Source organism: Myiozetetes cayanensis, unplaced genomic scaffold (assembly GCF_022539395.1).
Source record: "Myiozetetes cayanensis isolate MyiCay16 unplaced genomic scaffold, myiCay2020 scf5-8, whole genome shotgun sequence".
Taxonomy (NCBI): domain Eukaryota; kingdom Metazoa; phylum Chordata; class Aves; order Passeriformes; family Tyrannidae; genus Myiozetetes; species Myiozetetes cayanensis.
The window spans coordinates 97,390,970-97,406,835 of NW_026087742.1; the positions used below are offsets into that span (position 1 = coordinate 97,390,970).

At 37.5% G+C, this 15,866-nt stretch overlaps 1 protein-coding gene across 5 annotated transcripts in view; it reads right to left on the reverse strand.

Moving 5' to 3' along the window:
- Positions 1-15,866, reverse strand: part of MID1 (midline 1) — a 250,279-nt gene that overhangs the window by 65,926 nt on the left and 168,487 nt on the right. Inside the window, exon 3 of one of the 5 annotated variants that reach the window (XM_050331816.1) lies at positions 4,701-4,784. The exons of the other annotated variants lie outside the window; for them this stretch is intronic. Within the exon in view, the coding sequence (XP_050187773.1) occupies positions 4,701-4,784 (84 nt within the window). The remainder of the gene's footprint in view (positions 1-4,700; positions 4,785-15,866) is intronic. 5 annotated transcript variants of the gene reach the window in all.

Genomic DNA, 15,866 nt, shown 5'->3' on the forward strand with positions numbered 1-15,866 from the left:
AATTAGTATGTAAAATGTTGCAGTCTCTCCTGCACATGAGGTCAGATTCTGCAATTACTGTGGTCATATCTGGACTTGGAAAGCTGAGAATTTATAATATCTGCCTGCAGCAAGTTTTTAAAAGCAGAAGTTTCACTATACATAAAGGGCTAAATCCAGCCAATAGTTGAATGCTAAGAATCAGATGATTTCCAAAGATGTAGCTCAGTTCATAATTTATCCTCAAGTACTTAGAACATATTTCAGACTTTTTAAAGCTGTTGCTCATATCAACTATGATTGTAGTTTCACCTATGATTATGTGCATTTGACATTTCCCATTATTAGATCCTCATTTCAAATACAAAAATGTGAAACTTCAGTTATATCAGATTAAATTTTCCAGTTATGGTATTTCCTTGGCCTGATTTTATTTAATTTCCATTTTTATGCAAATGCCAGATAAAACCACCAGCTAATTTCAAAAAACAAGTTACTATAAAATATGCTGCCATCAATGATGAAAAGTCTTGCTCTGCTGCTTCAGTGCTTTGAAAGCTGGACTTAAATTCAGCAGGAGAGGTTTGTGTGCCATATATATGTCTTTTTGCCTTTAGCTGTCAGTCCTTCTAAAGTCAGGCAAGATCTGAAAAAAAAGGTACATCACAGTTTTGCCACTAAAAATTCTGAAAACTGTCAATGCTAGCTGAGCTCCAGATTCCCAGTTGACCAGATGGCAAGTGTACCATCATGGTACAGCTCAGGGCTACTAAAACCAAGTTACAATATCCTTGTAAGGACTTCTCCCACCTGATGACCTAAGGCAGGGTCATAATCCAGATCTAAAAGCAGAGAGAATTTGTCTTTCCTGTAGCCCCAGTTGCCCTCCCATGAGGACCCACTAGCTAAAGCAGAGAAGTTCAACTGAAAATTGAAATGAAACAAGTGCCATATATTAGAGACAGAGAAAGGAGTATGACAAAGACATGGAATTAGGTGGACTAGCAATGGATAAAAACGCTTCTGGTGAGACTTGTTTGGAAGGTGGTGCTGGGAAGAAATGGGTATGGATATCTGGGAAACAGAACGAGCAAGGGTCACTTAGAGAAAGGGTGCTGAGACTGGGAGTTGGGTGAACTGGAAGCCCCTCTGGAAGTACAGCAGACAAGAGAACCTCAAATGAGAGGGTAAAATAGCAGGGTAGGTACTGGAAATGATAACCCCAGGAATGAAAAAGGGGCAGAGATGGTAGAAAGGTAGATGGTGGGTGAGAGGAAGAAACAGAGCAGAAGAAGGACCAGGGGAAAGTCAGCATAGTTAGATGAGAATAGACAAATGGGAATTTTTTTGTTGAGGAAAAAGCTGGGAAAATAAAGCCTTGTAGGGCAGATCCACTAAGGAAAGAGACCAGGGAGGACAGAGCCCTGAGCAGAACAGTGGTCTGTGGCATGGCGGGAGCTTACCGAATGTAGATGAGCATCCATGGAGGTCCAAGCAGTCTGGGAACCAAAGGAAAAGGTTTAGAATAAATACAGATGTAGAGGCAGGGAAATACTAATCTTGGCACATGGATGCTGAGAATGTGCAACTGGAAAAGGATTTGAACAGGCAAGGAGACTGAGACTGTGTGTCAAGAAGGGGGAAGACCAGGTGTAAGGAAAGAAGATGGGAGTTAGAAATTAGTCTGCCTCAGAGAAAGAGCCCTCTAGGTGAATAATTTTGCAAGACTTTGTGTGGGCTTGTTTGACAGACAGAAAAGTCAGTACCAGATAGCCTCCATATAAATCTCAAATGATCCCTACAATATCAACTATATTTTCCAATTTAGTAAAATATTTCCATCTACCAACAGAAATGCAATCATATATTACAACAGAATCACATAAATGAGACAACATATAAACACATAAATAGAGACAACATTCTCTTTTTATTTTTTCTTGCTATTTTCTTTTCAACCTTGAGAATACTTCTTGCATGCCAAATATGAGAAGTAAAAATCAGAAGCAGTCCAATGGTTGTCTTTGAAAATACTGCTCTTTTGTAGGCACCTAAAAAGGTAAACATCAAAGCATCCTCTTCTCTTCTAAATTACCAACTTGTGATTTCTATGAATTTTGCCATTGATTTGATTTAGGTAGGATTTCACACCATATTTCTTCAAAAAGAAACTGAAATAAAACACTTGTTCTCCTAATCCAGCTTTCAATTAATAAAAGGCTGCTATGTTAATGTGATTATTTGATTTTTCATTTGCTAAGGATATCTTAGTGTAAGGATCAACACTTTAATCTCTATTGTAGGTTTTTTTCCTTTTTCTTCTCTGACATCAGCAATCAGAGAAAAAATTTAAGTGGTTTAATTTTCCATAATATAATTATTTCACAAAATGTGTTTTCTCACTTTTATGGTTTAACCTCAGCTGGCAACTAAGAACCACACAGCTGGGCTGGACAGGACTTCAAAGGTTATGGTTCAAACTTTCTTGACAAAAGCACAGTCTAGACAAGATGGTCCAGCACCCTGACCAGCCAAATCTTAAAACTGTCCAACACTTGGGAATCCACCACTTCCCTGGGAAAATTATTCCAATCGCTGATTGTGAAAAATTTTCCTTTTGTGTCTAATCAGAATCTCACCAGTAGTAACTTGTACCCATTACCCCTCGTCTTTTTCATGGGAGTCCTTGTAAAAAGAAGTCCCCATCATCTTTATAGTCACTTTGTAAATACAGAAACAGCATGATAAGGTCTCCCTTAAGCCTTCTTTTCACAAGGTTAAACAAACCCACTTAGCTGAAGTGAAATCCTCAATTCTTTTGAGGGTATACAGTATGGGTCTCCTAATTAGTACATCCGGTGGAAACTCAATTTAAAAAAAAGACTGGAGAAAGAGTAATGAAAGTACTTGACTTGGACTAAGCACTGCTTGGCAACAACTAAACCATCACTGTGTTATCAACATTATTCTCACGCTAAATCCAAAACTCATCATGTACCAACCTGACTCTGCCAACTGGTTTTAGCAATACTGTCCAACACTTGTCATATGTCAAAGGTGAAATGTTCTCCTCTAGTACTTTTATTCAGTGCTAGCCATTTGTCTTACCCTGCTAAATATTGCTGTTTGTTCAAGGAATAAGTCACTGTTTGGAAGAAAAACCGCTTTTGAAAATAAATTCATATGCCTGACTTAAACCAACAAAGAGAAATCCTAGAAAATCCCAATTCCCTTGTGAAAAAAATACTTAAGCAAAACAAGATTTACCACTTCTTTAAGAGATTCTGGAAATGACATAGTGCACAGTGAGCATGTTTTTAAAAGGAACAGGTTTACTGTATTACTTTCTTATTTCTCCTAAGGAAAAAACATTCCTGACTGGTAACATTCAGAAAAGAAAAAAAATGGAAAAATCATGATTGAGAGCTGTATTACTTTGAGCACAGGCTGGTGGGAAATAAAACTACAGAGTAAGATTTTCACATACGGTTTTTCTTGACTGTTATTCCCAGGAGTGATGTTTATTCTCTGGCCTTTGCCACTTTACATCTCTGAGTATTTCAGTTCCTTCATGTATAGAAGAAAAAAAAGCAGTACTGGTCTAACTCTATTTAATGAGGTAATGCAAAACTGGTCTCAGAGCAGTACCCAGAGGCCTTCCACAGCTACTCTTCAGGTACTGTGACTTGCTGGTTTTCACAGGGTGGGAACAGACACCAAAAATGTCCTGACAGCCTGTACATGTTGATTCTCAGCATCCACCAGTCAACTGACTGTGACTGGTTATATACAACCATTACAACAATACAAAACTTGAGGAGTCCTGTAGTCTCTTTAGCATGATACTGTCACTTACTGGTTGTGATGACAAGGCCAGTTTAAGAAGTATGGGTTTGTCCTCCCCATTACCCTAATCCTGCTGGCACCACTCTGTGCAGCTGCACTGTAAGTCAGGTGTGGGTTAAAACTCTGAAAGGAAGTAGGGAATGGGAATTACACTTTAAACCCATATAAGAGATTCAGTTTGCAATGCATTTCCACACACAGCTGTAGCAGAAAAAATGAGGAGGTGATGAGCTGTAACAGAGTGGGAAGAGCAAGATGCTGAAGGGTCAAAAATTGCCAGGCAATTTCACACCAAGGGCAGCATCTCATGGATTCACTAAAAAGTACTACTGTCTCACTAAGTCTCTTTAGCAGTTTAAAATATATTTCTATAGATCACTATTTTCACTGATGTTGTGATATTAAAAAGAGAGAGGAATTTACAAACCAAAAATGAAAAGTCAGCATCTGATACTACATATGATGATAAAAGAGAAAGGGAGGGAACAGAGTAACATACAACTGCTGCTAGTTTTCAGAAAAGTATATGCTGAGGTATATGATCATGTCTTTTTTGTCAAACATTATTCACTATTCAAAACAGCCAGTCAACTACAGGTAACAATTAATGTTATTTACCCATTAAACCTGATAATTTAATGATGTTCTATTCATTTATTTTAAGTGGTATGACAATTTCTGCTATGTATGTCTTCCTTCTCTTTTATTTTAAAGTTATGTAAGTGGCCAAAAGTCTTGCTCTACTTAAAAGTACAAAAGCAAAAGCCTCGTTTACAGACACCATTTATTTCACATGACCGCTGAAAATGTATTCATTATGGGATGAGTATATACTCGTGTTCAGGAAACTGAGTCATGAATGCAGGTTTCCTTACCTGGCCTATCATGTCACTACAGAGAGATACTGCCACAGCTTCTGAATTCTCAGCAAGTTCTGGACTCCAGGGTGGGGTTAGTTCCTTGGTGAGAAAGAAATGAATTGATACAGATAGAGTTCATGGCATCCTTGCATCTTTTATTTACGGTAGATGCAATTTTAAAGAGAGGAATTAGCAAAGTCAGTGTGTGGTATGTGACTCAGAGACTAGTTCTGAAGTTCCAGAAAAGATATCCTTATATGAAAACCCACACTGTTCCTCCGAGTAAGAGGATGGACTCTGTTTAAGCCCATATCCCCAGATAGACAAACCCTCTGTTTTATCTACCTTACTTTTTTTTTTTTTTTTTTGGCAGCTAGTAACTTAATTTCAGAAGGTATTTTAACAATTTAACAACATGCCATTATTGAAAAGGTTATTCTTTCTCTCATCCTTTCATCAGCACTACAGAATGCAGGAGCATATAACCATTAATCAAAATATTACTCTTAATGAAAACAAATCCTTCTCAAAGGTGCATGATTGTAACAGCTAGCACTAGTGAGGCAGTGGATACCAAGTTATCGTGAAAAAGGAGTGAAGCAGGACCATCCCTCCTATTGATGAGGTCCCAGATTAGCTGAAACTACACACAAAACTTAGATAAGTGACATTTTCCTCAGAAGTTTCTAGAGCCTACACTATTTCCTTTAGGCTCTAACTGTTGAAAGTGTTACAGCCACTCTGAAAATTAAGTAACTTTTACTTAGAAATGTTACTGATTAGTTTTTTCCAGATGCCTCAGATTTGAAAGGACACATTTACAAGGTGTGTGTCAACAACAACAACAAAATAAAATGGAAAAAGCAAAACATCAGTCAGATTTCAGGCAGTCACAAGTATTTTATTTGCATGCTATTATTGTTTGTGTATCTTTCTAGATGAATAAATTACAACTGTATTGCAACTGTAGAATGGTATCTTTCAAACACTGATCTCTAGAAGTACTGGATCATTCAGAAATATACAGAAACTACAGACATATTTTAAACAGGTGTTTCCTCAAAAAATTAGTCCTACTAACTGTGTAGAGTTGTGTTGGGGAAGGAGGGAAGAGCAGGAAATGAAAAAGTATGTTTTTTTAGAATTCTAGAGGGAGAGAATATACTGAGGATAGTAAAGAAAACTCGTTTCCAACAGGTTTTCATTTAAATTTATCCTTCTCTCTGACTTAACTGGTTTTTATACTGGCTGTCTTCCGCATCTACAATAGTTACAGACCTAATGTCTAGCTTCAAAGAAACAGAGACAGAAGTTTCAGATATACTGAAGTCCTACAAACGTCATTGAAATGTCCTGCTGAGTAGTGAAGTGAGAGGTCCATTAACGACCCTGTTGAGGAGGAAAACCGTGGTGTGAACTGAGCTGACCAAGGGTCTGCTGAAGCATCCACATACCCTGGACACATCCCCTGTGCTGCCTGGCTGCTTGCCCAGCTGGCAGCGTGTGCAGAAGAAGAGGTATTGAAGATGTCCATGGGTTTTCAAGAAAGTATTGCAAGGAAGGAAAATTGAACTCACTGAGCATGAGAAGAAACTGGGTTTATTTGGAGATGTTATCAAGGCACAAGCTGCTCTACTTGTAGCATTGTTATTCCTCTTGCCCATACAGCCCACTTTGTAATGCACTTGCCACTTTTCCAGACTTCAGCCTGGACTGGAGCTGCTTTATGAACACCAAGAAGGGAATTAACCTCTGGCCACAGGAGAAGTAAAAGCAATACATATGATACTGTATGCTATGCATTATTACAATATTGCAATACACTACTGCAATATCACTACTTGTAACAGGATGAGTAAAAACAGAGTACATGCCTGTAAAGGATTACACTCAAGTATTACGGTGAATACAGCTTTGTATTTTTAGCACATTTGTTGTATTATCACAGATTCACACTCACAGATGCAGTATTTGTGTGCCTGCTAAATTTGGGAAAAGAGTCTAAATTAATGAGAAATATCTAAAATATTAAAATAATGCAGTTAGATCTATAGACTGGAATATTTCCTCTAAGCATTTTTAAAGAAGGTTCACAAGAACTGGTCTATTCTTAAGAGATGTTCTTTAGCTAATTCCTTCTAAAGAATAACACCAAGCACTAGCTAATTTGTCAGATCTAGGAAGGTAGACTTCCATTTGCAAAGATAGTGACCCATTTTTACATGGAAGAGTGGGAAGAGAGCCTTTTTCTCTCCTCTTGGAATGGTTCAGAGGACTTTGGCTGGAATTCATCAAGCTGCATAAGCATGGGCTTACTCTTAGGCTCCTTTGTAATTATGCAGACAATTACTCAGCACCAGAAATGCACCTGAACTCCACCATTTCTACAACATGCAAAACCCAAAAATTAAGCTTATAAAGTAAATCAATAGTCAGAGAATCAATTAATAATCAACAGATAGGAAAGGACACTGAACTTTAAGTCTGCTAAAACATCTTTCTTTCTTTAGTGTATGAGACCTTTATCTATATACGAAATGTCACTAGTGAATAATTGTGAAGTTAAAAGAAATTTGCAGTAATTAGAGGCAGAGTTGAGCACTGAAACATTCCCTCTAGGGACACTTACTCAAATACTGCCTTGTTTAAATGTTAGAGTATTTAGGCTAAAACTTAAATAATGATAATTATCCACAGCCCACAGGTGACTGACTGATTACTGATGAGTGATGGTTAAAATTAAACTAATTTATCAACTTTATATGTAAATACTACATAGCATGCTATAAAACTGAAATTCCTTATTAGAACACATATATATGCATGTCTTCATCAGTGTCGGGCCAAAAAGATCTTGTAAAAATTATACAGTCTTTGTGTTTGTCCCATTCTGTGGATGCCCAACCCCTGCAAGTGTTCAAGGCCAGGTCATATGGAGTCCTGAGCAGCCTGATCTAGTGGGAGAAATCCCTGCACATGACAGGGATGATCTTTAAGGTCCCTTCAAACTTGAGCCTTTTTATGATTCTATGAATGTAGATTATTCAACCCATGTGACTGGCTGATTTTCTCCAGATCACACAGAGATTTTTATTTTTGTTTCAAGCTGTATTTGTTTCTCCCTAGATCCTTCCCCTTCAGATCTTGTTCCTGACTGACCTCAACAACAATAAACTACAACCAAGCATGCCAATGAGAAGTACAGCCTGAGCATACAGGATGCTGAGATATGACTCTCAGAGAGAGATGTCAACCTCACAAATGTCATTAAAGGTCATAGTGTCAAAAATTTTAAAAAGTAATTTCTTAGATGCATATTCTCTGAGGGAAAGTTTTAAAGACAGTAGTAAACATATGGGGACAAAGAAACAGTTGCTGTTGTTGAGGAAGGAAACCCATGCAGTTTAAAGAACAAAAAAAAAAGTGTGGGAGTACAGGGAGGCAAATTTGAATGAGGAAAACCACAGTTGGCTGAATGCATTCTAGGAAAAAGTGAATGAAGACCACAGAACTTTATAAGAATGATGTTAGAAAGATAATGACATTAACTGAATACACTGGTCAGAAATTTCATGAGATAAGCAAAAAGTAGGGTTCAGCTTCTACATTTCCTATTTGGCCCCAAGATCACTCTTTTAAAATAGCTACACATATAAGGAGCTATGTTTTCTTTCCTGAAGTGCAGAACAATTTTATCAGCATGTATGAGTATACTAGTGTGTGAGGTCCATATTCATACTGTGATTTCAATGTTTATAAATAGTTACAGATTGAGCATATATTGTATGGAACATATATGTGAACTTTGGTATCCTGTATTATTGATTTGTACAAGTCACCTTCAGTGTCAATTAGCAGCCCACCTGTGAAGGGAGCATGCAGTTCCCATCTTAGTCTTTCACAGAATCCTCCCTTATGTGTATGTTCACTTATAGAAATAGTTGTGAACTTCCAACAGGGAGTTCTCCCTAATCATTACTAAAGAATATAAATGTTAATCTGGTTGTCCTTTTCTCTTTCTGTCTCTTTCTCTGCAGAAATGTTATGAACAATGGATCACTCCTGGAGAAAAAAAAAATTGCACTTAAAGCAAAAAAAAGCACTTAAAACAACCCAGCAATAAAAAGTTCATTCCCAAATTTCTAGTTTCCTTACTTCCAATCCCATACACAATCTATCACCTTGATATCTAGAGATCTCTGTAATAACACTTCTGTAAAGATAAATCGGGTTCACCTTTGGACTAACTATTTTCTTTGCAGTACAGATTAGAATGCATTGATTAAGGAAAAAGAAATCAACCGAAAAAACACAACTTGTCTCTATATGAAAGTTTACACTGGACTAGAAATTGAGTCTTTGTGACCTCATCCTGTGCTTAAGTGACAGGAGATTCAGTTACTCTGAATCATTCTGAATTACTCGGATCATTCTGAAATGATCAAAAATTGTTGAAGTGAATTGCAGCATTAAAAGTGGATTTGTGCCCAGGAATTAGGCTATATTTAAAGGCTTTGTAGGTTTTTTTTGGTTTTTTGGGTTTTTTTTTGCAGGCTGAAGAATGGAATATTGGACAGCAGACGATAGAAGATAATTTGTTGAATATTGAGAGTAAGAATGGCAAGAAAGTATCCAATTTTATTTCATCCAGTCTTAGCTTTGTTTTAAATAGAGAAAAGTAATTTAATAATGAATTCCCCATATAACATAAATAATAACTGTTTCCAATGCTTATCTCATGTTCTCTATGAAAAATAAAAGAATATAAAATTACTATCATTATCTCCTGATGGTTTTGGCTCTTTATCAAAGATAGACCTAATCTGATCTGCCTGTGCCCTATACTGAGATTTTCTATTGGAAGTTGCACTGCAGCATTCATCATTTGTGAAGTTTCAGGTTGCTCTTTTTGTTCTACATAGACATAATGCTTCATCAGACTTCTAAGATATTTCTATCTAAAATAATTGAAAATAAAATATTTGTTCAGATTCCCTATTTGGAATAAACATTTCTTTGGCATAAAATAGGTGATTCAAACCTGAAACCTAGATAGGAACTGAAAAAAAGTTTTTCAGTTACTTGAGGCAGCATTACTTTCTAGTTAAAATATGAGCATGATACTTGTACCTGATTATTGACAGAAGAAAAAAACCCTCAGTTCCATCTCAGGACTTGGAAATGATTGTGGGTGAGACGAACACAATGCTTTCTGTTCTTGTTTTAAACTAAGAGTACGGTCACAAAAGCTGTGGGAGTAGATATGGTTTTGAAGTGCTTCAAGAGGAGAGAGCACAATAGAAGTAATGAAAGAACATTTGTGGTGTTCTGCAGTGTCACATTGCTTCCATTTCACACAGTGGTTTTCTTTCAAGTTCTAACAAAGCTTTTCTGTCATGCTGCCTAAGTTCTGCTAGCACCTTAATTCAAAAGTTTAGATAAAGTATCCAGCTTAAAAAGTTCAGAAAAAAGTCAAGAGATCATGGCTATAGCTGTCATAGTGTTCAAAGTAATTTTCAGTCTCCAAAATTCTCCAAGAGTAATGTTAACTCAATGACTGAAAGAGTTGACTTTTCAAGTACAATACAGTAAGCGGTACAAAACCTGGATGATCTCTGTGATCTCTACTGCAATCTTTGATGGTGACTTACAGGAATAAATAACACAGCTATCAGTAACAGGCTGCATCTCTGATTTTCAGATTGTTTATACATTTGGGACATGTTACACTGCTGCTTGATGCAATGCTGACTTACAAGACTCAATAATACTACCTGTAATGCTTTAAATGGATCCTGGTCTAGTAAATTTTTAAGACTTGATAATTTTTCATTTAACCCTAGGATATCAAGACATTTAAAAGATTAAAAAAAAAAAAATCTTCTATTTTTCTTTTTTCAAGTGAATCTGTCCTGCTTAGTGCAGCCCTATATTTAAAAGAGTATGTTCTTTTTTTCCTAACATGTCTTTAAAGGTTCCATTTCAAATGGTACCACAAAATGCAGGATAACTTTTATTTGCAAGCAACATGCATTGAACTTCTGTGATCTCTTCCAGGTAGGGGCCCTACCACAGTTATCCCACCTGGTGGGACCTGAGCACTCTGAAGGGGTAGGTTATCCATAAGCGTTGAATAAACAGCTCCCTGTTATCCCTAGCCTAGGGCAACAGATAAATACCACAAATTATCCAATGTATGTATGTAAAAAAGTTACTTTTTTTTTTGAACATGTAACCTTTTTTTTTTTCCATGATGTCTTGAATTAACTATAATCCTGATGGTTTCCACACCTGTACAAGTGCAGCATAAAATGATATGCAAATTCATTAGGAATGTGTCAAAAAAATAGTGCTAGTAAACATCCGTCTTTATAAGTCTCAAAATAGAGGTATTCTACAATTTATGAAAGACATGAGTGTCAGAAAAGGAAGTGATTCAGTCTGGTTGCTGAGGAATTGAGTTAAGGAATCCCATAAACCTTGTGAAAGTCTGTTGACCTGCTTATAGAATCACTGTATCATGGAATAGTTGAAAAATACCTCTAAGATCATTGAGTCCAACCCTTAACCTGGCACTGCCAAGTCTACCACTTAACAATGTTCTTGAGTACTCCATCTACATGACTTTTAAATACTTCCAGAGTTGGTGACTCAACCACTACCCTGGGCAGCCTACTCCATTGTTTGAGAAACCTTTCCATGAAGAAGTTTTTCCTAATATTCAATCTACACCTTCTCTGGTGCAACTTGAGGCCATTTTCTCTCCTCCTATTGCTTATTACATGTGAGAGAAGACCAGTCCCCAGCTCACTGCAACCTTGGGACATCTTCCACTAGACCACATTCCTCAAAGCCCCATCCAGCCTGGCCTTCAACACTTTCAGGAATGTGGCATCCAAAATTTCTCTGGGCAACATCTTCTAGTGTCTCTCTGCCCTCACAGAAGTAAATTTCTTCCTACTATCTAAGCTAAACCTACTCTCAGCTTAAAGTCATTTCCCCTTGTTCTGTCACTACACACCCTGGTAAAAAGTCTCTCTCCAGCTTTCCTGTAGGCCTCCTTTAGGTACTTGGATGCTGCTATAAGGTGACCCCAGGGCCTTCTCTTCTCCAAGCTGAACAATGTCAATGCTCTCAGCCTGTCTTCATAGAAGAGATGTTCCAGCTCTTTGATCATTTTTATGATCCTCCTTTTGACCTACTCCAACTGCTCCTGACTGGTACGAATGTGAAACAACAGCAGCAGGTAATAGTCAGTGAATTGTTTGAGTGTTGGTGGTCTCTTGGTGACACCCCTGACACAAGGACCCAGTAAGCCACACACCTCCCCAGAGTGCGCATCTGGTCAGCACATGGGGGCCTCCCTCCGTGCCTCTCAGAAGAGAGTCACCCACTGCTATCACCTGTCACCTGTTCTGAGCTGCAGAGGTTGTTATACAGGGAGCAGATTACTCAGCTCCAACATCTCTTCTGATGTGACAGGTCTTTCCTCTTCACTCTCCAGAGAGTGTGTCAATTCTATAAGGGCACCTCAAGTTTTAGGAGAAGTCTCTTCCTCCTGCAGGCTCTTGCCACTGCAAACTTCCACTCTTCTCCATTGCCCCCATCCCTCTGTGTGTGCTGGTAGGGGAGTTTTTGCTTGTCTGGCCTGTGGGTCCACTGCAGTCTGTGTTTGAAACCAGCTACCTAACTCCTTCTTAGTCTCCCTCATGTCGTGTAGCCTTTGTACCACTTCCTGCAGCTCAGCCACCAACCTTAAAAGAATAGGATACAGAAACTGAAATGTACCACTAAAAATGGATTCTAAAAACTTGACTGTATTTTGTAAGAGTTTACAACCAGAGTAGAAAAATCCAGGGTGGTCTTAGTTCTTATTCTCTAAACATAACCCACAGTACTTACAGAACGATTTAATTTGGTGATTCTGGATTAAATTTTTTAGGTTAAGAAAAAAATTTTGAAAGTCTCCCACTGAATGTCATATCTATATTTTTTGAGTTCTTCTGTGTATTTCAGAGTAGTAAATAAATTTCACACCTAAAGATACCTTAAAGACTGAAGTATGTACTGAGTTGAGCTAGATGTCTCCTGCTGTACTCTGAGGCCCAAAACAGAACAGAAAGTGAGTTACTTTCAGCAAATTAACTTCAGATTTGACCTATAGAGGCAGGTTTCTATGGGGTAATGTTAAGTAATTCACTACAGGCTCATTTAATCCTGAGGTCTCTTGTAAACAAAGCCGCCAAATTGCAAAGGTGCTTTGTGAAATCACCTATTGTACATCAGACGCTGAACTGAGGCTGTAGTGTTCACAGTGTTCATCCTCTGCCAAGTCCCCAGACATGAACAGCTCATGTTTAACCTCACTAAAAAATCCTTTTTTTTTTTTTGACAGCAGGATGAGAGCTGCAACAGACTGCAGGTTGCCATTGAAAGTAAGAGGCTTACAAAACTTGTTTTAGACATTAATGTTAGCCTGGGGGTCTTTAGCTCTTGGGTGATGTGAAAAAAATATAGAAAATACACAAAACCATTTTACATAATGACAGTCCCATATCCTGTAAGCAGTCATTCTGCTAAAGGGCAAGTTCCTGCTCCCATTTAAATGAACAGCATGATTTCCACAAACAAGATTGAGGCTTTTACACAGCTTTGATTTACTTTTTCTTTTCTTACATATTTTCTATGATGATTTTTATTCTTTCCTCTCCCTCTATATTTTTTAATTTTTTACAAGTTAACAGAGTAAAATATAAGCCATGAAATACTTTTAAATTACAGTAAAACAAGGCCTTTCACCAATTAATTTATACATCATCAAAATAAGCCTGCCTTTTATTTCAGCCAAATAGCAAGTTATAATGCTCAGAGAGATCAACTACAAAACCATGAACGCTGATGTTCTCCACATAAGAAGTCAATAAATAACTAATAGGCATACCAAGCATCTGCCTCAGAAACATCTTAAAACATATTAGAACCAAGAATTTCTGAAACGTGGTAATTACCTTCTTTTCACGTGAGGTTTGAAACCAAAAAAATGTATTAGGATGCTCAAAAGAAATCCAGTTATATAATTTTAAAATCAAAGTAGTTGAATAGGTTTATTTTAAGTCAGAAGGAAAGAATATTGTCTCAGAAGGAAAAGAAAAATTCTTCAAGAGACACTGATTTTTGTTCTTTAAAGTAGACACTAGCTTATTTTGTGTCTTATAATTCAGTGACCAGATATAATAAGTCATTCTAGAAATTCAAATTCGTATTGAAACAGTGTTGTATGAATTGAAAACACCAGCAGAAAGAGAGACTATATTTTCCAACTATTTTCACCATAACTTTGTAGGCTACTAGTTTTTGAATGGAATAAAAAGAATTAAATAGAGAAACAAAGAATTAAATAAAGATCAAATGCACAATATCCTAATGCCAGAATTCCTTGTACCACACACCAATATCCATGTAGGGCATTTATATGAATTTTAAATATTCACTAGAACCATTTCCTCAACAGGGCCAGTTTTTCTAAGGAAGCAACAACACACAGTGTTAAGTGTGTCAGCAAAAGTAAAATGGACCATTTTCACTATGGAAAAAACCTCTTTGTAGTAACAAGGCTGGTGATGGTTTTGTTTCCATCTATGTCCACCATAATGTGAATGACCCAGGGAGACATGAGCTTGGGTTATATAGAAGAGTGCTCTGTTATTGCTAGGCAAGATTTCCTGATGGAAAAGTTGTGATTACCAGCTTTACATTCGATAAATCTGAGATAATGAGGGCATAGAGAATTGCTGGGGCTGCAACAGCCATCTGGGCACTGTGTGACCCTTGCCAGGGACCTCCTGAAGGCTTATGGTGCAGCTGAAAATGAAATGTGCGTGTTCAGGAAGGCTGGGACATCTTGACAGCATCAGAATTCCTGTGCACAGGTAAAGAGCAGCGTGCATATACCTGGGTAGTGACCACTGGAAATCCCAAAGGTGTAGGATTCTGGATAAAGAGCAGCCAAATTAGAATCACATGAGCCATTAGAGTTACCATCTGGAAATTCTGGGCACTCTTTTACTACCTTTAAAATTTGCACAATCCAGAAGACTCACTTCAGAAAACCAGGGTGTATGGAAGTTCTTTATTACGAACTTATCAGGGCTAACTATGAATGTGAAAAAGGTATCATAATCATGAATGCTGATGAACTTCAGTAAGCCAGAATCAGGGAATTACAGTAGGTTTCCTGAGCCCATCTCTCCCATGAAAGCCACTGAAGCAGAATGGACAAGACTAATAGAAAACATCCTTATGATCTGACTGTGTTATTAGTATACAAGTTAAATTCAGATGAAAAGCTGGGTAAAAATTAGTACTATAGCTTGCTGATGAGAAAGAAGTTCCACTTAAACTAGTAAGGCTTCCAGAAATGGATAAATGTTACCCACTGCTTACTTGAGTATCAGTATCTTTCAAAAAGCACTAACTTAAACTGAAGATCCCTCACCGGGAATAGACTCTTGCCTCACGTGAAGTATTTTTATTAACAAAAATAAAAAATTGCCCATTCTAACTTTAGTTTGTGATTAAAACTTTGCCACTGTAAATTTATACCTAAATAAGAACTAAGCAACAGCAACTAACATTTTTGATGGGAGTCCTTGTAGAAATTAAACTCCATTGCTTCTCAGAAGGAGAGGTTCATTATGAAAGCAGTTAGTTTAAATGAAGAGAAATCAACCAAAAATTTGAACAAATATGAAACACAACTTTTTTCATATTGATTATTATTTGGATAATTTTAATCCCCAGGACTTCTCTCCACAGGCTGCTATTCAATCCTCTGGGCTTCTGAATTTTAGTTACAACCAATGTGAAAGCAAAGAAGAAAGAAGTACTCTTCTGGCATTTGGCATTTTGGCATTTGGCTTGTTCTAAAGCCATCAAAAATCTATGGTTGGAAATCAGCTCTTTCCCAAGGCATCACAGTACTTACTGCATTTCTTAATTGTTCTGAAAACCTCAGCTTCCAAAAATCTTCCTGTCCTTCTCTACCATGTTGGGGAACCTGGTATTACGTTCCACAGGACTTGGCAGTATCTCTCCTGGTCTCTTCTGCTGTTTAACTGCATGCTGCCCTGTGGTTTCTGAGTCAGACACACATCAGGCTTCATGGTGTGCCTCCAGTGGAGA